The sequence below is a fragment of the Sinocyclocheilus grahami genome, unplaced genomic scaffold (assembly GCF_001515645.1).
Source record: "Sinocyclocheilus grahami isolate Dianchi unplaced genomic scaffold, SAMN03320097.WGS_v1.1 scaffold1187.1, whole genome shotgun sequence".
Classification (NCBI taxonomy): domain Eukaryota; kingdom Metazoa; phylum Chordata; class Actinopteri; order Cypriniformes; family Cyprinidae; genus Sinocyclocheilus; species Sinocyclocheilus grahami.
The window spans coordinates 226,880-254,700 of record NW_015506366.1 but is presented as its reverse complement, the minus strand read 5'-3'; the positions used below and the strand labels follow the sequence as shown (position 1 = coordinate 254,700).

The 27,821-nt window shown below is 39.9% G+C and overlaps 3 protein-coding genes, 2 non-coding genes and 1 pseudogene across 5 annotated transcripts in view; 4 read left to right on the top strand and 2 right to left on the bottom strand.

Annotated features, from left to right (window-relative positions):
- Positions 1 to 485: 485 nt before the first annotated feature.
- LOC107567785 (WD repeat and FYVE domain-containing protein 2) lies at positions 486 to 10,613 on the top strand. Its single transcript, XM_016253536.1, has 12 exons — positions 486 to 899; positions 2,894 to 2,961; positions 3,268 to 3,341; positions 3,457 to 3,511; positions 4,392 to 4,542; positions 5,521 to 5,633; positions 7,630 to 7,756; positions 7,916 to 8,021; positions 8,153 to 8,254; positions 9,206 to 9,336; positions 9,415 to 9,523; positions 9,610 to 10,613. Exons 1-12 carry the CDS (start codon positions 763 to 765, stop codon positions 9,637 to 9,639), a joined length of 1,203 nt encoding a protein of 400 aa, XP_016109022.1. The 5' UTR covers positions 486 to 762; the 3' UTR covers positions 9,640 to 10,613.
- A 1,139-nt stretch (positions 10,614 to 11,752) lies between these two features.
- Positions 11,753 to 19,261, bottom strand: LOC107567773 (dehydrogenase/reductase SDR family member 12-like). The gene is made up of 9 exons (XM_016253519.1): positions 19,114 to 19,261; positions 18,913 to 19,046; positions 18,601 to 18,683; positions 15,715 to 15,796; positions 15,423 to 15,484; positions 15,012 to 15,116; positions 13,010 to 13,100; positions 12,764 to 12,901; positions 11,753 to 12,621 (listed from the first exon to the last, which is right to left on the bottom strand). Exons 1-9 carry the CDS (start codon positions 19,167 to 19,169, stop codon positions 12,509 to 12,511), a joined length of 864 nt encoding a protein of 287 aa, XP_016109005.1. The 5' UTR covers positions 19,170 to 19,261; the 3' UTR covers positions 11,753 to 12,508.
- trnal-caa (transfer RNA leucine (anticodon CAA)) lies at positions 16,406 to 16,518 on the top strand. Its single transcript has 2 exons — positions 16,406 to 16,443; positions 16,473 to 16,518. It is a non-coding gene; the product is annotated as a tRNA-Leu (tRNA).
- Positions 19,262 to 19,610: 349 nt separating the features above from the next.
- trnal-caa (transfer RNA leucine (anticodon CAA)) lies at positions 19,611 to 19,723 on the top strand. Its single transcript has 2 exons — positions 19,611 to 19,648; positions 19,678 to 19,723. It is a non-coding gene; the product is annotated as a tRNA-Leu (tRNA).
- A 2,606-nt stretch (positions 19,724 to 22,329) lies between these two features.
- LOC107567772 (uncharacterized) lies at positions 22,330 to 23,011 on the bottom strand (annotated as a pseudogene).
- Positions 23,012 to 24,914: 1,903 nt separating this feature from the next.
- The window catches only part of LOC107567771 (extended synaptotagmin-3-like), a 15,943-nt gene continuing 13,036 nt past the window's right edge, over positions 24,915 to 27,821 (top strand). The window contains exon 1 of the mRNA XM_016253517.1: positions 24,915 to 25,010. Coding sequence (XP_016109003.1) covers positions 24,915 to 25,010 — 96 coding nt within the window. The remainder of the gene's footprint in view (positions 25,011 to 27,821) is intronic.

Below are 27,821 nucleotides of genomic sequence, written 5' to 3'. Positions count from 1 at the left end.
CAGTTGATTTATTGCCAGTTCGCATTATTGGTCTGAGTATTAGCACTTTGACATGTAACCTACCCAAGCAATATGAGGAACCTCTAATAATAATAACAATAATAATAATAATATAGTGCATACAATGGCATGTTTATTGGTCACATAATCTGCAAAATGATGTGTCATATAAAACTGGTAAGGAATATACTAGTAAAGCAATGCAAAACCTACAATAGTTCTGTGATGTCTGTCTGCACATGAAAAGGCCGAACTATAAATAGAACAATTTCCACTCCGTGGTTTTGTTGTTGAGAACCAAGCATTCGTTAAAAAAGTTTAAGTATTCAGGAAAAAAGAGAAGAAAACAATATAGACTTAACTGGCATACATTGTTAATTTAATTGTTTCAACTGAACAAACGCTGTGAACCTTTGTTCATGCACAAATGGCAATCAAACGGAAAAAGAAATGACGTTCAACTTCCGGTTCTACAAATAGGGTGTTCGGCAAAGTCAAGCCTGCACATCTCAAACGCATGCATCTGTGATTCATTCAAGAGGCGGATCGTCTGTGTACGTGGAGAGCGAGAGGAGAACACGCGCATGGCTTTAGAGAACATGGCATAGAGATCGTGTTTGAGTGAGACCAGCACGGGCCTGTGTGCGAGCTAATCAGCTGACCTGCAGCATCCCTGACCGCCTGCAGTGAGTCTGAACCGACCTGCGCTCAGCGTGTTATGCTGCCGAGAGAGGACTCGGGTGACGGAGTAACTACAGCGCCATGGCGGCAGAGATCCAGCCCCGTCCGCAGACACGAAAGCCCGTCCTGCTGAGTAAGATTGAGGGTTTCCAAGATGTGGTGAATACGGCTGTGATCATCCCCAAAGAGGACGGGGTTATCAGCGTATCTCAAGACAGGTCAGCACTCGTAGAAACCCACAACAATTAGGCTATTAGAATTACAGTGCCGAATACATTCAAAGCACTTTATTTGTACAGTGCACATTAATAAATGGCTTGTTATATAAAATGCATGTGACATACACGATACATAGACACATTTATCCTTTTTTGTTTTGGTGTAATAAACGATATTCGGAGGAATAAAGTGGAATCCCCAGTTATCATCACATAAAGAGTGCAAATTGAGGATCATTCAATTAAAAATGGGTTTGCGCGTACTGTAAAGCGAGCATTTGCCTGTGGTTATTATTATGCGAGTGGTTATAGTTCGTGAACGAATCGATGTTTTTAAAAGAATCGTTTAAGTGAACGAATCAATGTCGTTCACTGAATCAATGTCGTTCACTGAATCAATGTCGTTCACTGAATCAATGTCGTTCACTGAATCAATGTCGTTCACTGAATCAATGTCGTTCACTGAAGCGTCCCCTTTGAAACGCGTGACTACCTTTTCTTGCCTTCAGTAACTGATAAAAACCAACAGAAAGCATTCAGGACCGGGCTGTTAAGTATTTCATTAGTACCCTACTGAACAAATACAAACAAATACCCCCTTAAATGAAAAAGTCGCTGATTTGAATCTGAAAGATCCGAAGCGGAATTCCGGTTCATTCGCGAATGAACTGGAAAATCTCGTTTACAAAAGGAGGGGAAATGGCAGAAGAATTAGGTATGTGTAAAATCATCAATGACAATACACAAATCAAATTACATAGGGTCTTTCACTGAGACTCAAAATTTCGTTAAGCTATTATGATTTTTTCTAGATTGTTTTGGATTTCTATGCAGTTCGGTGATATGGGGAAACAGTCTGCATTATTGTGAAGATAACAATTACGGAGTCTCTTGGTAGATTTGTAGGCTTGCAATCTTAATAAAGAATAAACATTCAGAAAGTGCCATTAGTGGACTCAGTAAACCAATCTAAACTTTTTTTTGTGTGTGAACAGATTTCATAATATGTTAATAACACAGCAGTGCGCCCTCATATTTCATGCAAAACAACGTAGACTACAACAGTGCAGTGTCTTTATTTATTTTCATATATATATATATATATATATATATATATATATATATATATATATATATATATATATATATATATATATATATATATATATATATATATATATATATATATATATATGAGAAATGTCATTACTATTTATTTCAGCACTTTAATTCCAATTGAATTGTTTCGCAGCTCAAAGTAATGCGTGTCATATGATTGGCTTTGCAAGCACACCTTATGTTCATGCAAATAAGCACTCTAAAAGAGCCCCAGAGGTCATGTCAATGTCAGACCCATGACAACTTCCGTAACCAGTCAGGAGGAGAACTCACAAGTTATTTAGTATGCCCTAATGTGTGGGGAAGTATACAATATGTTATTTTACATATATTTTACATTTGAAGGACTGAACGTGTGCGTGAGTAAAAGAGCATTGTACAGAAATATGTCAATGCATGCACAATTGCACTTTTTTTTTTCTTTAGAAACAAACTAAATATGATAAGGTGTTTTTATGTAGAAAAAAAAACTAAATATGAAATGTTTTAAAGTATTTTAATCTTTTAACAGCCCCAACATTTTTTCATCATTTTTGTTTTTAGAGATTTAAATTGGCAAAGCAAAACAGAAATCTTTTCTACACTTAATATATATGGCCCACCATTTTGTACCAGCCCTATAATTTTGAGTACCTGCCTGATCCTGGCAATGTTTTTAACGTGACAACCAAGTTTAGTTCTTATTATGTTTGCCGTTAAGGTGATTAGGACTTATCTTAGCCAACAACATGTATTCTGAGATGTGTGTCCTGGTAATTTGTGTACTGTACTGCATGCCACTTTTGTAAGAAAGTGTCTGTTAAATACATGTCTGTAAATGTTATAATCAGGATTATTATCTATTATATTTAAATATTTATTTCAATTTGTTTTAGGACAATCCGCGTGTGGTTGAAGAGGGACAGTGGTCAGTACTGGCCTAGTGTCTTTCACACAATGCCAGGTGAGTCCTCAGTCCAACACCGGTCCTGTGCTGCTTTCTGAGTGCAAAACAGATCTAAACATTATGGGACATGCAACCACATAACTTAACAGGAATTTTACTACAAAAGTAAAAGCGTGAAGTGAAACCAGTATGGGCATGAACTTCAGCTTGTTTTCCCATTCAGACAGGAGTTTCATTTCTCATTTTTTTGCTTGCTTTCTAGTTAACTATTGTAGACTGTGGGTGTTTATTTATAGTCAAATGCTGATCAACGGATTTTGTTGGATAGAATCTCATGCTCATTGTCTTTGTCTTATGTTGCAGTGGCGTGTTCATGTATGTCATTTAACCCAGAGACAAGGAGGATCTCTATAGGCTTGGAAAATGGCACTGTATCGGTATGTTAATTAAACACTGTTCTTACACACACCTGCTTTCTATGTAGTAATACGTCACTAGCAGGTTCTCAGATACATTACTAAGCTTCATTAAGCCAGGCGTTTCTCTTACCAGGAGTTTGTGTTATCGGAGGACTACAACCAAATGACTCCTGCACGAACATATCAGGGTGAGTCACAAATGCAGTTGCAAAGAATTAAGTTTGTTTTCCTAACTTAACATAACTCATATAAACATGTTCAAGCATCACAATCGATCTCTCCCTACCATTTGATATGTCAGATAAAGTAATATTTCAACTCTTTTATTTTGTTGATATCCTTGAAAATGGTTTGAATCCAATTTATCCAAATTACATTTTAGAGCTTTTAGGAAATTTTATAGGTTTCTATTTTAAGTAACTCAAGTATGGTTTTTGCAATGAAAATGGCCAAAGGGCATTAATGATCATTTTTTTTTTTAGAAGGTGATGGAACTTTAGTTGTATATTTTTGTATTTCTGGTTGAACTATCCCTTTAAGTGAATCTAACTAGTTTATTTCTTGATTTTTTATGTTATTCTATAACATAGAGAAGATATACATATTCCAGTTCCATTCATATACATAACTGACCCTTCGCAAAGACTTCTTTACTGTTTCTACATCCGACAAGTCATGGTGCTCTCACGCCACACATCATGTTCTCATGCAGTGAAAAATACATCGCAGAGCAAAGAGAAACTGATAACACGCCGACAGACAAGACAGAGAAGGTTACTTTAGGCATAAAACATAGTCCCAGCTTTTTGTAATTTTTAAAGAAATTTCAAAAAGAAATGCCATTTTGTGGCTCTTTAATGTGTCATGACAGATCGCTGTAGCATCTCAGTTCAAGTGGCACGTGAAGGGGCTCCTTTGTTACTGAAATTCCACCTCTGTGATTATTTGACTGTCTGCTGCCTTGTTATTTACTTATATATATGAGAGCTTAATTGGTTGTGTTTTTGAATGTGCTAAAGTGATCCCTCCCTGCTCTGCTCATTGTGTCTTGTCTTTTGTTTGTGTTAGCTCATCAGGGTGGTGTGACCGTGGTGCTGTTTGTCTTAGAGATGGAGTGGGTTCTAAGCACAGGTCAGGACAAGAGCTTTACGTGGCACTGCTCAGAGAACGGACAGCAGCTGGGCACATACCAGACCGCAGCATGGGTGTCTGGACTACAGTATCCATTCATACGCCACTCCTGATATGAAACTTCTCACAAAAACCTCCAAGTTTATAGTCACAAATCAGTCATTGCACTCTCTGTGTTTTCATATTGCTTTGCGTCAATTTGACTGATTTTATTTTTGCTTTATTATAGGAAATAAGCTTCTTTAAATTACTGCTCATCTTTAAAATTGTAACAAAAACACCAATAATTTACTTAAATGTTAAGTTTGTATAATTTATATTAGAAATGTAATTAGATAAAGGGGTAATGGAAATTCGGTCATTTACTTACACTCATGTCTTTCCAAACCTGTATGACATTTTTGGAAAAGTTATTTTGAGAAACATGTCCGTATTTTATTTTATATTACATTTTATTATTATTTTTTATTTTTATTTTATTTATTTTTTCATATTATGGAAATCAATGGTAATCAAAACTGTTTGGTTACCAACATTCTTCAAAATTTCTTTTTTTATGTTATGCAGAAGATGGTCAAACAGGTTTGAAACAACATGAGTAAATGATTACCGAATTGTAATTTTTTTGGTGACCCATCCCTTTAATGCTGTAGGAATGTGCTTTCTAAATGTATTAGCGCTTCTCTGATGACTCGTTTTGACCGTGTCAGTGTCTATTTCATGCACACAGCATAAATAAACTAGAAGGGGTTAACGTCAGCAGTATGGACACACTTCACCATTACCATAAATATCCTAAAGTGGCTTGTTGCCAAAAAAAAAAAAAACTTTACTAGGACTGGTTTAATTTATTACCTTGCAACACAATGCCCTGAAGAACATAAAAAGTTAAATTATCCAAAATGAATTAAAGAAACTTTATTTTTGTTTTTGGTTAAATGAAAACGTCTTATATATTAATGTAAAAAATTCATTTTGGTGCAATTTCCGGTAATCGTGTCAATAGATGACATTCAGGAGGGGTTTAAAAGTTATATAGCATTGGCTTCTTGACAATCTGTGTAAGATTTGATGTGGAAACCAGACATGCCTTCGTTGGAGATCATTCCGGTCAAGTGACAATCCTAAAGCTGGAGCAGGACAACTGCAGCCTGGTCACCACCTTTAAAGGCCACACAAGTGCGTACACAAACAGCACATTACAAATAGACACACAATAAAATACACTCTTTAGCCAGATACATTTTGCCATTAGATGGTCTATTGAATCCAAATGTAGAGATTCACACTTGAAACAGGTACATAAAATAAATACTTAAAGGTATAGTTTACCCAAAAATGAAAATTCTGTCATTAATTACTCACCCTCATGTTGTTCCAAAGCCATAAGACCTTCGTTCATCTTCAGAACACAAATTAAGATATTTTTGATTATATCCAAGAGCTCTCTGCCTCTCCATAGACAGCAAGGGTACTACCACGATCAGAGAACAGAAACGTAGTAAGGACGTCGTTAAAATGGTCCATGTGACATCAGTGGTTCAACCGTAATTTCATGAAGCTTTGAGAATACTTTTTGCGCACTTTGTGGTGCTGCTGGCGTAGAACACGCATGCGATTCCCTTGTTTACAACATAGGAACGCAATGTGCATGCGTCTATAATGGACAAAATTATGGTTGAACCACTGATGTCACATGTACCATTTTATCGACGTCCTTACTACGTTTCTGTGCCTTGATCGTGGTAGTACCCTTGTTGTCTATGCAGGGTCAGAAAGCTCTCGAATTTTGTCAGAAATATCTTAATTTGTGTTCCGAAGATGAACGAAGGTCTTACAGGTTTGGAACGACATGAGGTTGAGTAATTACTGATTATTTTTAATTATTTTTGGTGAACTATCCCTTTAATTGGACTTGTGGTAGCATGAAAACAAGCATCTTAGCAAGCAGCAAATAGGTTGATACATTAATCATTAATATGGCAAAAAGGGAAAGCAGTTGGTCAGCACAAAAAAGCAAATTAACCAACAAACAAGTCTTGTTTGTTCTAAAGTGTACCAAGGGTTGAAGGGATAGTTCACCCAAAAATGAAAATGTGATGTTTATCTGCTTACCCCCAGTGCATCCAAGATGTAGGTGACTTTGTTTCTTCAGTAGAACACAAACGAAGATTTTTAACTCAAACCGTTGCAGTCTGTCAGTCTTATAATGGAAGTGAATGGGAATCACGGCTTTGAGAGTCAAAAAAACATACACAAACAAAACCAAATTAAACCCTGCGGCTCGTGACGATACATTGATGTGTAAAGACACGAAACGATTGGTCTGTGCAAGAAACTGAACAGTACTTGTATCGGGGTTTTTTTTTTACCTCTGATGCACTGCAATGTCTGAACTGTCCTGAGTGCGTCCTCGATAGCCGGCACGTGGCACTTATTTTTCTTCTTCTTGCTTTACAGTGAATCGCAGACTTATAAGTGCATTACCACCACTTATCTCTCAAATGAACCATTGACACTCTATCTACAATCTCAATTAGGAGTGTCAATGGTCCATTTGAGAGATAGGTGGCAGTAATGCACTTATAAGTCTGCGATCCACCGTAAAGCAAGAAGAAGAAGAAGACGACGACGTGTCATGGGCCGGCTGTCATGGACGTGCTCAGGGCAGTTCAGACATTGCAGTGTATCAGAGGTAAAAAACGATATAAATACTGTTCAGTTTCTTGCACAGACCGATCTTTTCATGTCTTTACACATCAATGTATCGTCACGAGCCGCAGTGTTTAATTTGGTTTTGTTTGTGTATGTTTTTTTTTTACTCTCAAAGCCGTGATTCCCATTCACTTCCATTATATGACTGACAGACTGCAACGGTTTGAGTTAAAAATCTTCGTTTGTGTTCTACTGAAGAAACAAAGTCACCTACATCTTGGATGCCCTGGGGGTAAGCAGATAAACATCACATTTTCATTTTTGGGTGAACTATCCCTTTAACATTTAAATGAGCTCCTTCAATCATTTTAGTGCGGATGGTGTCCCCTGGTGGCTTGGATGACAATACTGTCATCCCCCCTGAGTAGAAATATTGTATAAGGGAAACATGTATTCCATTACTTGCGCCGTTCCTGAATCTGAATCTTTCAACGATGACTGTGTGTGTATATGTGTGCAGGCAATGTCACAGCCCTGTGTTGGGATCCTGTGCAAAGGGTTTTATTCTCTGGAAGTTCTGATCATTCAATCATCATGTGGGACATTGGAGGCCGTAAAGGCACAGCCTTTGAGCTGCAGGGACACAAGTAGGACAGATGAATTGTTGTCATGTATTATATGTAAGATATGAGAATAAGCAAAGCACGCTTGTCAGGTCTTAATATTTGAGTGTTTGTGTGTGTGTGTGTGTGTGTGTGTGTGTGTGTGTGTGTGTGTGTGTGTGTGTGTGTGTGTGTGTGCGACAGTGATAAAGTGCAGGGTTTGTGTTACGCTCCTCACACCCGTCAGCTCATTTCCTGTGGCTCAGATGGAGGAATAGTTATCTGGAACATGGACGTCACACGACAAGAGGTGAGAGAGATACTTTGTAGAGCAAGGATGAAGCGTCTAGTACAATAGGGCTTGCCTCATGTGGTATTTATGTTAGTTACATATGTCTGTTTACATAGTTTAAGCATGTCCTCATCTGTTTTGTGTCTCAGACTCCTGAGTGGCTTGACAGTGACTCATGTCAGAAATGTGAACAGCCATTCTTCTGGAATTTTAAACAGATGTGGGACAGTAAGAAAATTGGCCTGCGACAGGTACAGTGAACAAAACCACTGCAAAAATAAATAAAACTAAAATAAAAATAATCCGTTTATTAATCAATATTTTGTCTTGTTTTACAGCAAAATCTAAACGTCCTTAAAACAATATAAATTTATTTGAGAAGCTAAGTTGTGTAAGATAAGACTTTTTAATATAATATTACGCAATCATTCAAATATTTGGGGTCGGTGAGATTTTTTAATGTTTTTGAAAGATGCCATGCTCACCAAGGCTGCATTTATTTTTATTAAAAATACCATACAATGGTAATATTGTGAAATATTATTATAATTTGAAAATACAAATTTCTATTATATTATTATTTAAAATGGTATTTATTCCTGTGTACATTTTTTTGCAGTCATTACTCCAGTCGTCAGTGTCACATGATCCTTCAGAAATCATTCTAATACGCTGATTTGGTGCTCAAGATACATTTCTTATTATCATCAACTTTGATGATATTGTGCTGCTTAATGTTTTTATGGAAACCGTGATACATTTTTTTCAGGATACATTGATGAATAGAACGTTCAGCATTTATTTGAAATATAAATCTTTTGTAACATTTGAAATGTCTTTACTGTCACTTTTGATAAAATTATTGTTAAATTCAATTAGATACATTTGATTTAATCATCCATGTTGAATCAAAGTAATAAATTCTTTAAAAAAAAAAAACACTTGCTGACACCAAACGTATATTCTGCAGAGTAAATTGAATGAAGTTTTAAAATATATCTTAAATCAAGTTTAAATATACATATCTGGAATTATATTTAAAATATCTTACCATAAAATATATTTATACGAGAACTGCAAATTCATTAAGACCTATTTTCAGAAAATATGAAAAGTGCTTCTGATTAAGTTTGCAGCCCGTTATTCAGCCTTCAGCCCACACTTTATTCTCATATAAAGCAGCTTGATTTGCTCTTTCCCAGCATCACTGTAGGAAGTGTGGCCAGGCCGTGTGTGGAAAGTGCTCCTCTAAACGCTCCACTATTCCTCTGATGGGATTTGAGTTTGAGGTGCGGGTTTGTGACAGTTGTCATGGCTCCATTACAGATGAGGAGTAAGTCAAATGTTGATTGTCTTCAATGTTTTGAGTCTCTTACATGCTAGAATCACCTAAAGCTTTCTTTTTGTCCAGACGGGCGCCCACTGCAACATTCCATGACAGTAAGCACAGCATCATACACATGCAGTATGAACCAACCAGGGGCTGGCTGCTCACCTCCGGGACAGACAAAATCATCAAGGCCAGTACCTGTTCTCATTCAATTGTGAGTGTACTGTTTGATAGAGACTGAGCTAGTTTTAATATCTGTGGTGTGTTTACATTCAGCTATGGGACATGACTCCAGTGGTATCATGAGAATCCTGTGTATCGTCTGAAGGCAGGAACTAAGAATCAGTGCTGAACCTGAACTGAGAATCATGTGTTTGTGGAAAACGTTCAGAGTTCAGGTCACTTTCCAAGGGGCGGCTTTATCTCATGGAGGAAAAACTCAAGGATATCCTGACATTGAACTGAGCATGTGCAATTGTATGTATTTGTGCATGTGCACGTGGGTTATGGGAACAAACGTGTAAATATTGTCCAGTTTAAATCTGCTTAGTTCAGGTTGTTTATATTGAGGTAAATCAGTGTTATGTTATGTTGTCTGTGAAACTCTTCGCACTCATTCTATCATCATTTTATGTCTTATCCCAAACACAAATGAATCCTTGTTACACTGCATCAAAGCATGCTGGAACTGATTTATATTCAAGTGCCTTTACCCCACCTCAATCAGTGGTTTATGGCATCGGAAAATAGTCTCTGCTATTGCCTCCTCGTCAACTATTTGAATCTTTAAATGTAAGCACTTAGTTTTACTGGTGTTTTAATACCAGTAAATTTAATTGGAGGATTTAATGTGCACATAATCATAAATGCTGTTGTTTACACAGGGTGAAATTCAATAATGCTTCATTGTCATAATTTTGTGTTTGATCTTATCTAAAGCGGATGTTTCATAGACATCTCATTACTTGTAAGAAACATTCACGATATTTCATTGTTTCTTTGGATCAGAAAATATTATGGTGGTGGTTTAAAACTAAATTTTGACTTTATTTGTCAGGCATATTTTTTTCTGTATGTTGAATTAAGCAAGTGGACATTTGGACATTGGTAATAGCTCATTGTAAAGCCACAGTGGGTAAAACATTACAGCCGAATGGTCACAGGGTAAGGATAAATAAAACAGCAGGAATGGCACAAAATAAAGATGCTTTACTTTGTAACTGTGTAATTGCAAATGTGACCCTGGACCACAAAACCAGTCATAAAAGAGTCCATTTTTGAAATTGAGATTTCAATAAATTTGAATAAATAAGCTTTCCATTGATGTATGGTTTGTTAGGATTGGACAATATTTGGCTGAGATACAACTATTTGAAAATCTGGAATCTGAGGGTGCAATTTTTTTTTTAAAATAAATCAAAATATTGAGAAAATTGCCTTTAAAGTTGTCCAAATGAAGTTCTTAGCAATGTATATTACTAATAAAAAAATTAAGTTTTGATATATTTGCTGTTTACAAATTTACAAAATATCTTCATGGAACATAATATATCCTTAACTTAATATCCTAATGATTTTTTGAATAAAAGAAAAATCTATAATTTTGACCCATGCAATTTATTGTTGGCTATTTCTACAAACATACCCGTGCGACGTATTACTGGTTTTGTGGTCCAGGGTCACAAATGTGGAGGTTGGATTGCCTATTAGCTTTTAAAAAGGACCAATTTGACAAAAATGTCCATTTTAAAGTACACTTCCATTTAAAAGTTTGTGGTCCGTTTTTGTGTTTTTGAAGTCTCTTAAGCTCAACAAGGCTGCATTCATTTGATCTAAAATACAGCAAAAACAGTAATATTCTGAACTATGTCTACAGATTAAAAATAATTGTTTTCTATTTGAATATTTTTTTTAAATATCATTTATTCTCTTGAATTTTCAGCAGTCTTCAGTGTCACATGATCCTTCAGAAATCATTCTTATGTGTTGATCTGTTGCTCAAAAAACATCGTAATGAAAACAGTAAGTGCTGCTTAATATTTATGTGGAAATAGTGATACATTTTGCGGGATTCTTTGATGAAGCATTTACTTGGAAAAATACATCTTTTGTAACAAAAAATGAATAAAAGCATTGATTTATTTTAAGAATAAAAAGTCTTACTGACCCCAGACGTTTGAATGGTAGTGTAAGTAATAACTGGAGTGAAAGTCTTTATTCATTTTGAAATGAAAGTATTGTTTGTTTTTTTGTCACTGGAGCAACACTTACTCTTTTACTGTTTGTAATGGTTCTTTAATTCTATTAAATAAAAACCATTTCAAGTCCTGTGGTTTAGTCTCAGCTCAAGTAAACATCATGAACACAATTTGGATTTTATCAGTTGTTTGGGCAAAAATTAAATGTTAATAAAAATAAAAACATATAATAATGACTTCCCTAAAAGATTGAGACAGAGATTAATTGTTCATTATTATCTTTAATTAAGAATCATGTCAGTCGTAACAAATAGACAAAAAATAAAAAGTAATTTTTAGTTAATAACTAGCTAGTTAACTACAAACTCATTTGTAAGTGTATTTAAGGGGCAGGTCTAGAATATTTCTTCCTATTTATCTTCACATGTAATTGTTTAATTTGAATATGAGTTATAGGTAGAGTTGCATAGCATGTTCTTGATGTCAGTTTGTTTTTTGGAATAGCAGTTTTAGATTTATGAATAAAATAATCTGCTATTTACATACTGAAACAGTTGTCTGATTCATCAAGCATGCAAACTCAATTCCTTGAGGTTGTTCTACTCATTTAACACAGCAGCTTCAACATTCATGTTAGAGGTAAGGCTGCAAACAATTAATGCAGAATGTTAAACACAGATGTCATTTGACTTAAAAATCGATAAACTAAAAAAAAAAAAACAGCCATTGCAAAGAGTGGATGTACTAGTTTCTTTCCACAAACAAGTATAATAAAAAATGCTTTGGAGTGTATTTGTTTGAAGAACAGACAATAGGTTTGAAATATTTGAAACATTTCAGGTTGTTTTGGTAAGCCGTTTTGTTTTAGTATTCATGAGCTTTTCACATCTCTGCAATTCTCACCGTTATTGAGAATGAATATCACAGTCTGTGTGTGGAATGATGGCTTCTGTGAATTTGGCCGCTAACCCAAACAATTAACACTTGAATTTCACAGCGAGCTCCTCCAGCTTGCTCATCAGCTTCTGTTCTTCAGCTGGTGAAGACCTGGAGGAGGCCAGAGGCAAATGCGTAGAAACCGCTTTTCTGTCTGCAGATGAATCAGTTTGAGAAACAGGTCAAAGTTCAGTTACATGTTAAAGAGAGATTTAGTCTATAACGTCAAAGACATGTTATAGATGATGTGTACAGCATACTAAAGCATGCTTTCACATTTTATAAAGATGCTTGACCTTGGAAGAAGAGGCCGCTGGGCTGTCTGCTGGCGGCATCTGATATGGCCAGCCACACCACTGTGTCTGCACCTTGAGCTTCTGTACGGAGTTTATTCTTCATTTTTGCATGAAAATCTGGCATGGATGACTGCACAGCTGTAGATGAAACAAAAACAATATCTTTGTGACTGAGACTGCAAGATTCCTGTATCAATCAAGATATTTCCTTGAAGCTGATGTACACTACACACACATGCTGCCCACCTGGGGTGTCTGCCCAGCCTGGGTGCATGGACGAGAAGTGGATTTCTTTGTGCTGAGCTGCCCATTGCTCTGTCATGATCACCTGTTGCCTCTGAGAAAGATCACAGTTAACACTGAATAACTCCAGATTTTTTACTAAAAACATAAAAAACACTACACTAAATAAAAAAAAACTGTATAAACATGAGGACAGTAAATCAGGTTACACAAGCATCAAAAGGTTTACCTCAATGACAATTATAACGGTCAATGTACAACCACAATTCCAGAGAAGTTGGGAGGCTTTGTAAAATGCAATCAAATCAAGAATCTGTGATTTGTTAATTCTCTTTAACTTTTATTTAATTGACAAAAGTACAAAGAAAGGATTTCCAAAGTTTTCACTGACCGACGTAAATGTATTTAGTAAATATGAACAAATTTAGTTTTGGCCGGCTCCAACACATTCCAAAAAAGTTGGGACAGAGGCAAAATAAAAGTGAAACGGTTATAGAATATCCACGTTCAACTGTTTTGAAACAGTTCACAGTAAGCAGGTGAATTGGTAATAGGTCAAAGTATCATGTTTGGGAATAAAAGGAGCATCTCAGTCTTTGCAAGCAAAGCTGGATTTAGGTCTTTCACCAAGTGCCATACATAATATTGTGAATAGATTCAGGGAATACAGAGAAATCACAGTACATGTAGGACAAGGCAGGAAACCTCAGTTGAATGTGCTTGACCTTTGAGCCCTTAGATGGCACTGCATAAGAAACCGTCATGCTGCTGTATTAAATATAGCCACATGGGCTCAGGAGTACCTCAGAAAACCACTGTCATTTACCACAGTCTGCTGCTGCATCAAGAAATTCAACTTGAATTTTTGTTACTCTAGGTATAGGAAAAAGCTATATATCAATTCTATGCAGCGATACTGCCAGGTTCTCTGGGCCAGAGCTCATCTCAGATAGTCAAAAAGACATTGAAAATGTGTGCTGTACTCATTTTGATGAGTCCACATGATGAGACCACATTTCAAATTGTTTCCGGGAAAAATGGATTTCGAGTTCTCAGTCCCAAAGACCAAAGGGGCCATCCAGACTTTCATTAGTGACAGAAGCGAAAGCAAACGTCTGTCATGGTTTGGGGGTGCAGCAGAGCAAACAGTATGGGTGACTGGCTTATGTGCGAAGGTACTATTGACATGGAGGCATATATTGGGATTGTACAGAGATATATACTGCCGTCAAGATGATGTCTTTCATGGGAAGTCCATGGTTATTAGATCAAGACAATGCCAGCTCTCATTCTGCATGTGCTACAACAGCGTGGTTTCATAGAGACAGAGTGAATGTGTTGGACTGGCCTGCCTGCAGTCCAGATCTGTCTCCAACTGAAAATGTGTGACCAGTCATGAAAAGGAGAATCAGACAACGGATTCTGAAGTCTTGTATCAAGCGAGACTGGACAAAAATTTTGCTTGCAAAACTTTAACAATTAGTATCCTCAATTCCCAAACAATGAAACATTGTAATTAAAAGGAATGTTGATGTGACACAGTATCAAACATGCCTCTTTCCCAACTTTTTTGGAATGTGTTGCAGCCATCAAAATCAAAATTTGTTCATATTTTCAAAATACATTCGCGTTGGTCAGTGAAAACTCTGGAAATCTTTTCTTTGTACTTTTGTCAAATAAATAAAAGTTAAAAAGAATGAACAAATCACAGATTCTTGATTTTATTGCATTTGACAAAATGTCCCAACTTCTCTGGAATTGGGGTTGTAACAAAGGCAGAGTGGTGATGCTGCTGGAATCTGTGCCACTGTATTGTGCTATTATTTTAACAGTGAATGATGGACTGGATTGGTAAGCCACCAAAAGCATAACGGCTACATTTTTGTATGCTTTGTAGTTAATTAATTTTTTTAAGCCAAACAATAATATACATATAAAACAGATGCTGCAGTGCAACGTTTTTACTGATTTAAATTGTGAGTTTATAGTTTGTTTATAGTAGTACCTTGTTCTGTGCATAGGCCATGGTGCCGTCAAAAGAGCCTTTCTCAAACTGAAGGTCCTCTACATTTAACTTCTGAACCAGCATCCCACCAGATGACACAGTGATCTGTAATAAAAAATTAAATAATTCATACAAATAATTATAAAATAAACAATAAAAATAAACTAACATACAAAATAATAATAATAAATAAAATTAATTTCCTTAATTTCTCTGAAACATTAATTACTAATAAAAAAATATTAAAATTGACCAATTTAATAATAATAATAATAATAATACAGTTTTAATGAAGTTGTTTTAACATTAATAAACGTGTCACTTAAGTCATTCATTTCTGGTAGCATTGTGAGGGTAAATGTGTTTGGAAACAGTTATTAACCATGCATTAGGATGCATTTCTTCACTCACCACTCTGGGATTCTCTGACTTCTTCAGTGTGGGAATCAGCGCTGTTGTCAGTACATACGTCCCTGTAAAACACACAAGATGAGTGAGACGACTAGTCACTCTTATCTCTTCTTATCCCTCGATTTCAAGAGGTGGCACTAAAAACATTCTCTACCACAGGGGTGGCCTGTGACCTTTGTAACTCAATAGTATAAAACAGGCAAAACTAAAATACTGCAGTAAAAGCTCATACTTTGTTGTCCATATTGGAAAAAACATATGATCGGAAAAAAACATGAATTAACTTTCCTACCTAGTGTGTTTGTCGCAAAGTTTTTCTCCAGGCCATCCTCTGTCAGTTCTCTCTGATTGACCATGCAACCAGCATTATTGATCTACGGTAATAAATCACATGAAGATAAAAGACAAAGGGCTGAACAATAGAAGCATGACAATGTATGTCACAGTCAAAGCAGTTGTAAAATGACCATAAACAGACATGAATGTACATGCTATATTACTTGGGGAAAGATGAAATATCAGATTCTTTTTAAATTATTAAGAATAATTTAAAATGATGAGGAATTAATTACTTTTGCTCTATACAATTGACTGAACAAATGTATCACAGTGCAGTTACCCGCACGTTATAACAGCAATATTCATGTGACCATCACCCTGTGATTTTACTTTGTGCACAGCCTCTCGTGGCTTATTGTTTCAGCTTATTATTATTGATATTGTATATTTTTATATTATTCTTTTTATTATATATGTCCTATAAAACAGAAATGAAAAACAGAAATATTTAGATTTGAATTCCATCATATACTGGCGTCGTACTTTATTTAGGAAAGTCAAATGTACTAGGTATTTTTCAAAATTGGAACAGGCGCGCAAGTTTTTGTCGTGTTTTTATACAGTATGTGTACAACGTTTAAGAAAACAAGATCAACCGTTTTCATTAATATGGATAGTGGTAAATTTTCAAACTTACTCTAGTTGTCAGGATGGCCGAGTGGTCTAAGGCGCCAGACTCAAGGTGTAAACCTTCCCAGCTAAACATGGGTCTTCTGGTCTCCGACTGGAGGCGTGGGTTCGAATCCCACTTCTGACAAGATATTTTTGGAGTTGATTAAAATTGGGTTTCTATTTCTTCGTAAAATATATTTGATTGTGGTTTAAACTGTAAAATGTACCCAGGACAGGCAAGGTAAGGTAAGGTTAAAAAAATCTGTATAAAAATAATGTTTTATAATTTAGTGAAATAGAATTTAGGTAGGCCTAATTCAGGAACGACAGTCATTTCTCTCTCATTGCACTGCCATTGTCAAATTCCACTTTATGTTTTCCAATAAAAATAATTTATTCCTGTTTTAAGTGTTTTTATTATGCTCTTTCATGTGATACAATCAGTGGTCTTTCTCCTCACCAATTCTTTCATCAGTTTTCAGAGACAAGCAGTCATGTTTGTGAATGTCTTCTAATTTAAATAAGTAATAAAAGAGTAATAAGTAATTTATACTAATAGCCTACAACTCCACTACCAAGACAGGTAAAGCTATTATCCGTAAGTTTATCACTATGTACATAAAGTAGCTGATAAAATGATGCTCTGGACTGCAATGACTTTGAAACCCCTTGAGATGGCGCAAGATCAAACAATGGCAATTCAATTTGAACTGCATATAAATATCTTGAAAAATTAAAGTGTTTCATAATAATAATAATAATGCATATATGTTAAAACATTCAGCAGGTCACGATCATAGGCTAAATATCATGGCTTTAATTTCCACTATTACCAATTTTTTTTGTTAGGTGTTAGGTGTGAGAAAAATTTTTAAAAATACTTTGCTATAAATACAAAAATTTGTATTGTGTACATATCAACCTATTTTACATAGGCCGTGCTGTATCATGAATAATCACAGCTAACGCCCTTTAGCCGTGATTTATTCACTATACGGCACGGCCTCTCGTACCTTGCTTTCATAAAACGGTTACCACACAATACAAAATATTGAAATGTTTCTTTTTTGAAGCAAGTTCCTTAAAGGGTCATGAAACCCCAGACTACTTTTTCTGAGATTTTAGCAAAGGTGTTTGTGTTGCACATCATGGAGGACAATGTTAGCATCCAATAATTTTAACTGTTGGAGAAAACTGGTTAATTTTAAGCAGTGGTCTCAAACTCAATTCCTGGAGGGCCACCATCTCCAAATCCAAATAGAAGTTTCTAGTAATCCTGAAGACCTTGATTAGCTGGATCAGGTGTGTTTGATTAGGGTTGGAGCTAAACTGTGCAGAGCAGTGGCCCTCCAGGAATTGAGTTTGAGACCAATGATTTTAAGCTTTTTTGTGCTATTTTCATCTTCCGGGTTTAAAATCTACATCGTGTTGACGTCACAATTTGTGATATGGCAATGGACTATAGCAGTGGGTCCCAAACCTGTTGAGTGGGCCCTAATGTGCAAAGGACATTCCAAACCTTGGCTCGAATAACAGCCGTGTTAGCGTCCACAATCCAGTGGGAAAGCCTCCTTTATGACACAGCCCGGCCCTTCGCACAACCACCGTAGCACACGAAAAGCTGGTCAGATTGCCGAAAGCTGGCTGAACGGTCAATGAAAATCCTCAAAGCCTTGACGGGGCACACCAAAATCTGAGCGTCCGCATCACGCGAGGTCGGTGACTCAGAAGACAGGGCAGTCAACAAAACAGTCTGCGCTCTGAAGGGGGTAGATAGTGATTTAGGCACATAGCTCAGTCTCGGCCGGAGAGTGACGCTGCAGTCACTGGGTCCGAAGCGCATACAATCGCTGTCCAGAGAAAACGCATGTATATCCCCTATGCGCTTAGCCGAAGCGAGGGCAAGAAGAAGTGCAGTTTGAGAGATAGCTCCTTCATAGCAATGGATGCTAAAGGCTCGAATGGTGGTTGTGAAAGAGCTCTTAACACCACCTCTAGGTTTCAGGGCGGAACTGAAGGCGGACGCGGGGAATGCAACCTCCTCGCCCCCTTAAGAACACTCACCACCAGCACGTGCCTACCGATTGATTGCCCGCCCAGCGGGGAACTAAACGAGGCAATAGCAGCCAATGTTGATGGTAGACATCCACTATCAAGTCTGTACTGTAGAAAACGCAGAACATCCGACACGGAGCAAGCAGCTGGGTCGATATGAACAAAAATGTACCTCATTTTTACATCTCTCCACAATGTCTTTCCTTGCCTCATTTGCACGATCTTCATTTCTGCACACCAGATGTACTGTCCCACCTGAAGATAAACTGTTTGAATGAACTTTGAATGGCTTTTTTAACGGCACTGCACATCTTTTGCCAGTAGGAGTCACTGTTGCGTCCCTTTTGTTGGTTAAACTTTAACCTAAATGTCATAACAGGGTTGTGATGGAATGTACAAGATCTTCCAAGTTGAGCAGTTATTGAAGGACAAACTATAACCAGAAGTCTCTGTGTTCTGAATGAACACAGCCATGATTTCTCACCTCTTTTGGCGATTTCGCAGGCGGCGGCTTTACCGATGCCGCTGTTCGCTCCGGTGATGATGAACGAGCGGCCGCTCACATTCACCTCCAGATCCGCCTCGCTGAAGCTCCTCGCCGCTGCCTCATAACCGCCCCTGATGAGGGTTAATGAGATTTGAACTGGTGCACTGCTGAAATGAAAATACACTGATGATGACTTACTTCGTATATTCCTGTAGACCCTTCAGTAACCAAACTGTGTTTCGGTAGAGAGACATCTTTAGGATTTCACTCGTTCTCACTCAAGAGCGGTGTCATAACATACGAGCACGATGGAAATCAGAGCTAACGTTACGCCCCTGCGGCGTTTAATAACAGATCACATGTTAAATGTGTTGTAAGCGCGGGTTACAACACGCATGCGCGCTTCATAAAACGATAAACGTTATTTTCTCAGTGAAAGCCTTAATTATGTGCACTTATTTGAAATAGTTTCTAAAACAGAAATGAAAAACAGAAATATTTAGATTTGAATTCCATCATATACTGGCGTCGTACTTTATTTAGGAAAGTCAAATGTACTAGGTATTTTTCAAAATTGGAACAGGCGCGCAAGTTTTTGTCGTGTTTTTATACAGTATGTGTACAACGTTTAAGAAAACAAGATCAACCGTTTTCATTAATATGGATAGTGGTAAATTTTCAAACTTACTCTAGTTGTCAGGATGGCCGAGTGGTCTAAGGCGCCAGACTCAAGGTGTAAACCTTCCCAGCTAAACATGGGTCTTCTGGTCTCCGACTGGAGGCGTGGGTTCGAATCCCACTTCTGACAAGATATTTTTGGAGTTGATTAAAATTGGGTTTCTATTTCTTCGTAAAATATATTTGATTGTGGTTTAAACTGTAAAATGTACCCAGGACAGGCAAGGTAAGGTAAGGTTAAAAAAATCTGTATAAAAATAATGTTTTATAATTTAGTGAAATAGAATTTAGGTAGGCCTAATTCAGGAACGACAGTCATTTCTCTCTCATTGCACTGCCATTGTCAAATTCCACTTTATGTTTTCCAATAAAAATAATTTATTCCTGTTTTAAGTGTTTTTATTATGCTCTTTCATGTGATACAATCAGTGGTCTTTCTCCTCACCAATTCTTTCATCAGTTTTCAGAGACAAGCAGTCATGTTTGTGAATGTCTTCTAATTTAAATAAGTAATAAAAGAGTAATAAGTAATTTATACTAATAGCCTACAACTCCACTACCAAGACAGGTAAAGCTATTATCCGTAAGTTTATCACTATGTACATAAAGTAGCTGATAAAATGATGCTCTGGACTGCAATGACTTTGAAACCCCTTGAGATGGCGCAAGATCAAACAATGGCAATTCAATTTGAACTGCATATAAATATCTTGAAAAATTAAAGTGTTTCATAATAATAATAATAATGCATATATGTTAAAACATTCAGCAGGTCACGATCATAGGCTAAATATCATGGCTTTAATTTCCACTATTACCAATTTTTTTTGTTAGGTGTTAGGTGTGAGAAAAATTTTTAAAAATACTTTGCTATAAATACAAAAATTTGTATTGTGTACATATCAACCTATTTTACATAGGCCGTGCTGTATCATGAATAATCACAGCTAACGCCCTTTAGCCGTGATTTATTCACTATACGGCACGGCCTCTCGTACCTTGCTTTCATAAAACGGTTACCACACAATACAAAATATTGAAATGTTTCTTTTTTGAAGCAAGTTCCTTAAAGGGTCATGAAACCCCAGACTACTTTTTCTGAGATTTTAGCAAAGGTGTTTGTGTTGCACATCATGGAGGACAATGTTAGCATCCAATAATTTTAACTGTTGGAGAAAACTGGTTAATTTTAAGCAGTGGTCTCAAACTCAATTCCTGGAGGGCCACCATCTCCAAATCCAAATAGAAGTTTCTAGTAATCCTGAAGACCTTGATTAGCTGGATCAGGTGTGTTTGATTAGGGTTGGAGCTAAACTGTGCAGAGCAGTGGCCCTCCAGGAATTGAGTTTGAGACCAATGATTTTAAGCTTTTTTGTGCTATTTTCATCTTCCGGGTTTAAAATCTACATCGTGTTGACGTCACAATTTGTGATATGGCAATGGACTATAGCAGTGGGTCCCAAACCTGTTGAGTGGGCCCTAATGTGCAAAGGACATTCCAAACCTTGGCTCGAATAACAGCCGTGTTAGCGTCCACAATCCAGTGGGAAAGCCTCCTTTATGACACAGCCCGGCCCTTCGCACAACCACCGTAGCACACGAAAAGCTGGTCAGATTGCCGAAAGCTGGCTGAACGGTCAATGAAAATCCTCAAAGCCTTGACGGGGCACACCAAAATCTGAGCGTCCGCATCACGCGAGGTCGGTGACTCAGAAGACAGGGCAGTCAACAAAACAGTCTGCGCTCTGAAGGGGGTAGATAGTGATTTAGGCACAGAGCTCAGTCTCGGCCGGAGAGTGACGCTGCAGTCACTGGGTCCGAAGCGCATACAATCGCTGTCCAGAGAAAACGCATGTATATCCCCTATGCGCTTAGCCGAAGCGAGGGCAAGAAGAAGTGCAGTTTGAGAGATAGCTCCTTCATAGCAATGGATGCTAAAGGCTCGAATGGTGGTTGTGAAAGAGCTCTTAACACCACCTCTAGGTTTCAGGGCGGAACTGAAGGCGGACGCGGGGAATGCAACCTCCTCGCCCCCTTAAGAACACTCACCACCAGCACGTGCCTACCGATTGATTGCCCGCCCAGCGGGGAACTAAACGAGGCAATAGCAGCCAATGTTGATGGTAGACATCCACTATCAAGTCTGTACTGTAGAAAACGCAGAACATCCGACACGGAGCAAGCAGCTGGGTCGATATGAACATCATGGGACCACAAACTCTCCCCCTTTTAGAGCATAGAAATGTCTCGTGGAGGGCGCCCGTGCCTCCGAGAGCGTATCAAGCATCAAGTTCCTCTGATATCCCAGAAGCAGCCACAAATGATGGCTCAATAACTCCGGGTTGGGGTGCCACACCGAGCCGCTCATTTGAGACAGCAGATCCTTCCTGATGGGGATCAGCCAGGGTGGCGCCACCAGCAGCTTTGCCAGGTCCGGGAACCAAGGCTGGTTCGGCCAGTTCGGGGCGACGAGTGTCACCGAAGCCGCCTCCTCCCTGTTCTTGCATATCACCAGCTGCATTATCTTGATCGGAGGAACACATACAGCCTGGCTGCTGGCCAGTGCGACGTCAGAGTGCCCCCTTCCAGCCGGGAGTGAGACAGGGAGAAGAACAGCAGGCAGTGCGCATTCTCGCTCGTGGCGAACAGATCCACCTCCGCTCTCCCGTAGCGGGTCCAAATCATCCGAACTGACTCGGGATGCAGCCTCCCTGTTCTTGCATATCACCAGCTGCATTATCTTGATCGGAGGAACACATACAGCCTGGCTGCTGGCCAGTGCGACGTCAGAGTGCCCCCTTCCAGCCGGGAGTGAGACAGGGAGAAGAACAGCAGGCAGTGCGCATTCTCGCTCGTGGCGAACAGATCCACCTCCGCTCTCCCGTAGCGGGTCCAAATCATCCGAACTGACTCGGGATGCAGCCTCCACTCTCCTTGAGGAATCCCCTTCCTCAAAAGCATTTCTGCACCGCGGTTCTGGAGACCGGGACTGTGCGCTGCTCTGATGGAGAGAAAGTGACGGTCCGTCCATAGCAGGAGATTCGCTGCCTGCTTGTACCGAGTCTTGGATCGTACGCCACCTTGGTGATTTATGTAAAACACCACAGACATTGTCGGTGCGAATCAGTACATGTTGCTGTTCCAGCTGCGGCCGAAAATCCTTTAGAGCTAAGAACACTGCTTCCAGCTCTAAGCGGTTTATGTGCCACCGGCTCTGAGGTTCTGACCACAGCCCTGAAGCCGGCATGCCCTCGCACACTGCTCCCCATCCGCGAGTCGACGCGTCCGTCGAGACCACGACACGTGACGTCATCAAGCCCAGGGGAACCCCCCACTGAAGAGATCTTAGCCACGGCCTCAGGGCTTCAATGCAGCCGCAGGAGACCGCGATGCGCAAACGGTCCGAAGTCCATGCCATCCAAGGGACTCGATATTTCAGCCCTAACTGCAGCGGGCGCATGTGTAGTAAACCCAGATGACATACTGATGCCGCTGCTATGAGTCCCAGCTGCCTCTGACATTCCTTCAAGTGAACAGAGCTACCCAGTCTGAAATGGTGCAGGGAAGACAAAATTGCCGCGAGCACTCCCGAGAGAGGCGAGCGCGCATCTCCACTGAGTCGAAGCACACTCTCAGATACATTATAGACTGACTCGGGGCGAGAATGCTCTTACGCACATTCACACATAGCCCCAAGAACGCCAAGTGACGAAACAGTTAAGAGCTAAGATCAGCCAGTCATCCAAATAATTGAGAATGCGCATCCCGCTCGCTCTGAGGGGGGCGAGAGCTGCGTCCATGCACTTCGAGAAAGTGCGCGGGGCCAAAGCCAGCCCAAACGGGAGAACAGAGTATTGGTACGCTGTGCCCTCAAAAGCAAATCTCAGAAAGCGTCTGTGATGCGCTGCTATCTGAATGTGAAAGTACGCGTCCTTTAAATTCACGGACACAACCAGTATCCGGGGTGAATTCGCGCCAGGATCTGTTTTATCATCCTGAACACACGCTTGCAGAGCGCTCTGTTGATGGGCCTGAGATCTAGAATCGGGCGGAGTCCTCCATCTCTCTTGGGCACCACAAAATGGTGGCTGTAAAACCCGCTCTCCAGCTCGCTCGGAGGGACTCGCAAAGCCAGCCCAAACGGGAGAACAGAGTATTGGTACGCTGTGCCCTCAAAAGCAAATCTCAGAAAGCGTCTGTGATGCGCTGCTATCTGAATGTGAAAGTACGCGTCCTTTAAATTCACGGACACAACCAGTATCCGGGGCGAATTCGCGCCAGGATCTGTTTTATCATCCTGAACACACGCTTGCAGAACGCTCTGTTGATGGGCCTGAGATCTAGAATCGGGCGGAGTCCTCCATCTCTCTTGGGCACCACAAAATGGTGGCTGTAAAACCCGCTCTCCAGCTCGCTCGGAGGGACTCGTTCTTCCGCTCCTTTTTCGAGCAGGTTGCATACCTCTTGTCTCAGAACCAGGGCATTTCGAGGCAATGTTAGAGACTTCACCACGCCGTTGAAACGGGGTGGCCTGTGTCTGAATTCAAGGGCGTACCCACGCTCTATCACACCGAGTAACCAGCGCGAGATTCCCGGAATAGTTTTCCACGCACTCAGGAACTTAGCGGCTTTAGCGGCTTGGTCGTTGGATGCGCCAGCGAGTGCTGCGCGCCTATAACATGTGTGAGCTCTGAGGCGGGGCGAGCGGTGCTACATTGACTGAGTGAGGAGGAAAGAGCTCTTTTGTGTGCATGTATGCATTTTTAATGATCCCACACACATCAAACACAAATTTGAACAATTTTGAGACAGCTTGGGGGCTGGGCCGATAACGTAGGCTACTTTTCCCTCCTCTCTGGGCTGTCAGGATGACGGCTTGGCAGCTGACGGCGGGCGGGAGTCACGGCGAATCAGGTGACTCCTTGCCTTCACGCACTTTTTTTGTCCAAGCAGGGGCATCAGGTGACTCCTCGCCTTCGCGCACTTTTCCAAGCAGGGGCATCAGGTGACTTCTTGTCGCTTTACTGCTGGTGAATGGGTAAGCGACTGAAGAGCTTGTCGCCACACTGAAGCGGGGGCTGCATATCGCCCTGAATGAGTGAGAGAGCGGAGTCCTCTACACACGGCAGCCGCTGATGTGGGGTTGGTATCATGTGAATGAGAGAGCAGTGTCTTCCAAACACGGTAGCCACTGATGAGAGGCTGGTATCGTGTGAACGAGTGAGGAGCCAGTGATTGTGCTTTGCACACGGCAGAATGCCGCTCTGAGGTGGGGAGCTGCACACTTATTAGACAGTGGGTCGTGCGGCATCTGCAGTGACATGAGAACCCTTAGCTCCAGTATCTGCACTCGGCTCTCCGCTCCGCCATGGAAGGGGGATGTGAGAAGCTGGGCTGATGTCCTGCAGTTTCGATGGGTGAGAGGAATGCGGACATTTTGTCGGCATGAGCTCATCACCAGAGTCCTTAAGGTCCACCACTGATAGAGGGCAGATGGACTCATCTGGCATCTGAAGTAAAATGTCATACTCACCTGAACGCTGCAGAGGAGCGGCAATCCAGGCACCGCCCTCTGATGAGCGAACCTTAACTGTGAGCTGTAATAGTTTATAAGCCATATTCTTAGGTTATTCAGCAAAGTGAAGGAGAAGATTCTGACGTAATTGTTGCGTGCACCGCATTTTATACTGCCTCTCAAGCGCGTCAGTATTTGCATGTGATTTGCATACTTTGCGACAATTGGCCAGTCATTTGGACTGGCGTGCGCCAATAGGACTTCAGGAAAGGTTGGAAGAGAAGAAGTTCCCATAACGGAGAAATGTCTCTGTGATGTCTCGTGAAAGCTGGAGGGGGAACATCTGTTTTCCGTCTTTTAGTTTTCAAACAGACCGATTCGCGGCACAGCGAGAGTTTGTAAGCGTCGTTACAGTGTAAACTGATGGACATATGGACATACAGAACCATACCTGAAACTAATAAATTCAGTAATATTCCCTCCTCACTTCGGAAACTCTGGGCTTCCACACAGACGCGCACACACATCAACACATCTCCGCATGAGAAGCGTTTATTAGTCGGGGGAAGGGCGGGGTCTCAAAATTAAAGATTAGATGCAATAACGCCAGCAGGGGTCACTCATACTTCATTAAATAAATAACAAACAGATAATTTTGCCTGAAATACATAATACATGAAACAGTTTTGATGCTATATTATTGATTTTTTATGTTGCTAAGGGTGTTGCTCAGTGATGCACAGAACCGTTGGGTGAAGCGGTCATAGGCGTGCTGCATAGTGAATAAAACCAAAGACTATAGAATACCCTTAAAGGGACTTTGATAAAACACAGTTGCTGGTGACCAATCAGAATCGAGGAATGGAACTAGCTAAATATAGAGACAATAAAAAAATTAAACAATGCAGATTATTTTTCTTCTTGTTTAAGTTAAATATAGAGAAAATAAAAACGTTTGAAGCTATTACACTCTATATTTTAAAGATTTTTGATTATTTTTCTTCTAGCTGCAGACTTCCACACTCTGCTTGCCTCTAAAATCTCAAGAGAGTGTTAACTATGGCTACTCACAAATCAGGCAACCAACTGGACCTTATTTACACAGCACACTGCTCCACTGATCATGTGCGGGTTACTCCACTGCACACCTCGGATCACTTCCTCCTCACTCTTAACCTCAACATGGTTCCTGACACAACACATACCCCTCCACATGTCATCTTTTCGACGTAACCTACGCTCACTCTCACCCTCCCGGCTATCTGCTATGGTTTCGTCTTTGCTTCCTCCCCCTAAACAGTTAGAATCGCTTGATGCTAACAGCAACTGATACTTTCTGCTCCACTCTTACATCTTGTTTAGACACTGTATGCTCCTTGTCTTCCAGGCCAGCCCATACCACCTGGCTGCCCCGTGGCTATCTAATGTTCTCCGCGATCATCGTTCTAATCTCAGGGCTGCTGAAAGGGCGTGGCGCAAATAAAAAAATCCTATTGAGCTTAATATGTATCAGTCACTCCTCTCTTCCTTCTCTGCTAATGTCTCCCGAGCTGTGTTCAACCAAGTCTCTGCCTTTCTCACACAGAACAACCTCCTCGACAGCAACCAGTCTGGTTTCAGACGTGGACATTCAACCGAGACTGCCTTGCTCTCAGTTGTTGAAGCCCTAAGACTGGCAAGAGCTGATTCCAAATCTTCAATACTTATCTTGCTGGATCTGTCCGCTGCTTTTGACACGGTTAACCACCAGATCCTCCTGTCAACCCTATTGGCAAAGGGCATCTCAGGAACTGCAATCCAGTGGTTTGAGTCTTACCTCTCAGATAGGTCCTTCAAGGTATCTTGGAGAGGTGAGTCGCAACATCTATCTACTGGGGTGCCTCAGGGCTCAGTTCTTGGACCACTTCTCTTCTCTGTCTACATGGCATCACTAGGTTCTGTCATTCAGAAACATGGCTTTTCATATCACTGATATGCTGATGACACTCAACTCTTCCTCTCATTCCATCCTGATGATCCGACGATAGCTGCTCACATCTCAGCTTATCTAACAGACATTTCTTGCTGGATGAAGGACCATCACCTTCAACTCAACCTTGCCAAGACAGAACTGCTTGTGGTTCCAGCAAACCCATCGTTTCATCAAAATTTCACCATCCAGTTAGGCACATCAATAACTCATAACTCCTTCAAAAACAGCCAGAAACCTTGGAATTGTGATTGATGATCAGCTGACTTTCTCAGACCACATTGCTAAAACTGCCCGGCCCTACAGATTTGCTTTATTCAACATCAAGAAGATCAGGCCCTTTCTTTCGGAACATGCCTCACAGCTCATTGTTCAAGCTCTTGTTCTATCCAGGCTGCAATGCTCTCTTGGCAGGTCTTCCAGCCAGTTCTATCAAACCTTTACAATTAATCCAGAACGCGGCAGCAAGATTAATTTTTAATTATCCAAAAAGAATGCATGTCACACCTCTGTTTATCAATTTGCACTGGCTACCAATAGCTGCTCAGAATTACTTCAGACTTATGTGCCCTCTTGAAGCTTGCGTTCTGCAAATGAACATCGCTTTATTGTGGGCACAAAATCACTTTCACAGACTTTTAAATTAAATGTTCCCTCCTGGTGGAATGACCTGCCCAACTCAATCCGAGCAGCTGAGTCCTTAGCCATCTTCAAGAATCAGCTAAAAACACATCTCTTCCATCT

Coding starts and splice junctions, on each gene's coding strand:
- LOC107567773 (XM_016253519.1), bottom strand. CDS start 19,169: ATGTCTCTCTACCGAAACACAGTTTGGTTACTGAAGGGTCTACAGGAA. Junction 19,047..19,113: donor GGTCTACAGGAATATACGAA/GTAAGTCATCAT, acceptor AACCCTCATCAG/GGGCGGTTATGAGGCAGCGG. Junction 12,622..12,763: donor CAGCGGCCTCTTCTTCCAAG/GTCAAGCATCTT, acceptor ATTCATCTGCAG/ACAGAAAAGCGGTTTCTACG.
- LOC107567785 (XM_016253536.1), top strand. CDS start 763: ATGGCGGCAGAGATCCAGCCCCGTCCGCAGACACGAAAGCCCGTCCTG. Junction 2,962..3,267: donor TGTCTTTCACACAATGCCAG/GTGAGTCCTCAG, acceptor CTTATGTTGCAG/TGGCGTGTTCATGTATGTCA. Junction 8,022..8,152: donor TGGACGTCACACGACAAGAG/GTGAGAGAGATA, acceptor TTTGTGTCTCAG/ACTCCTGAGTGGCTTGACAG.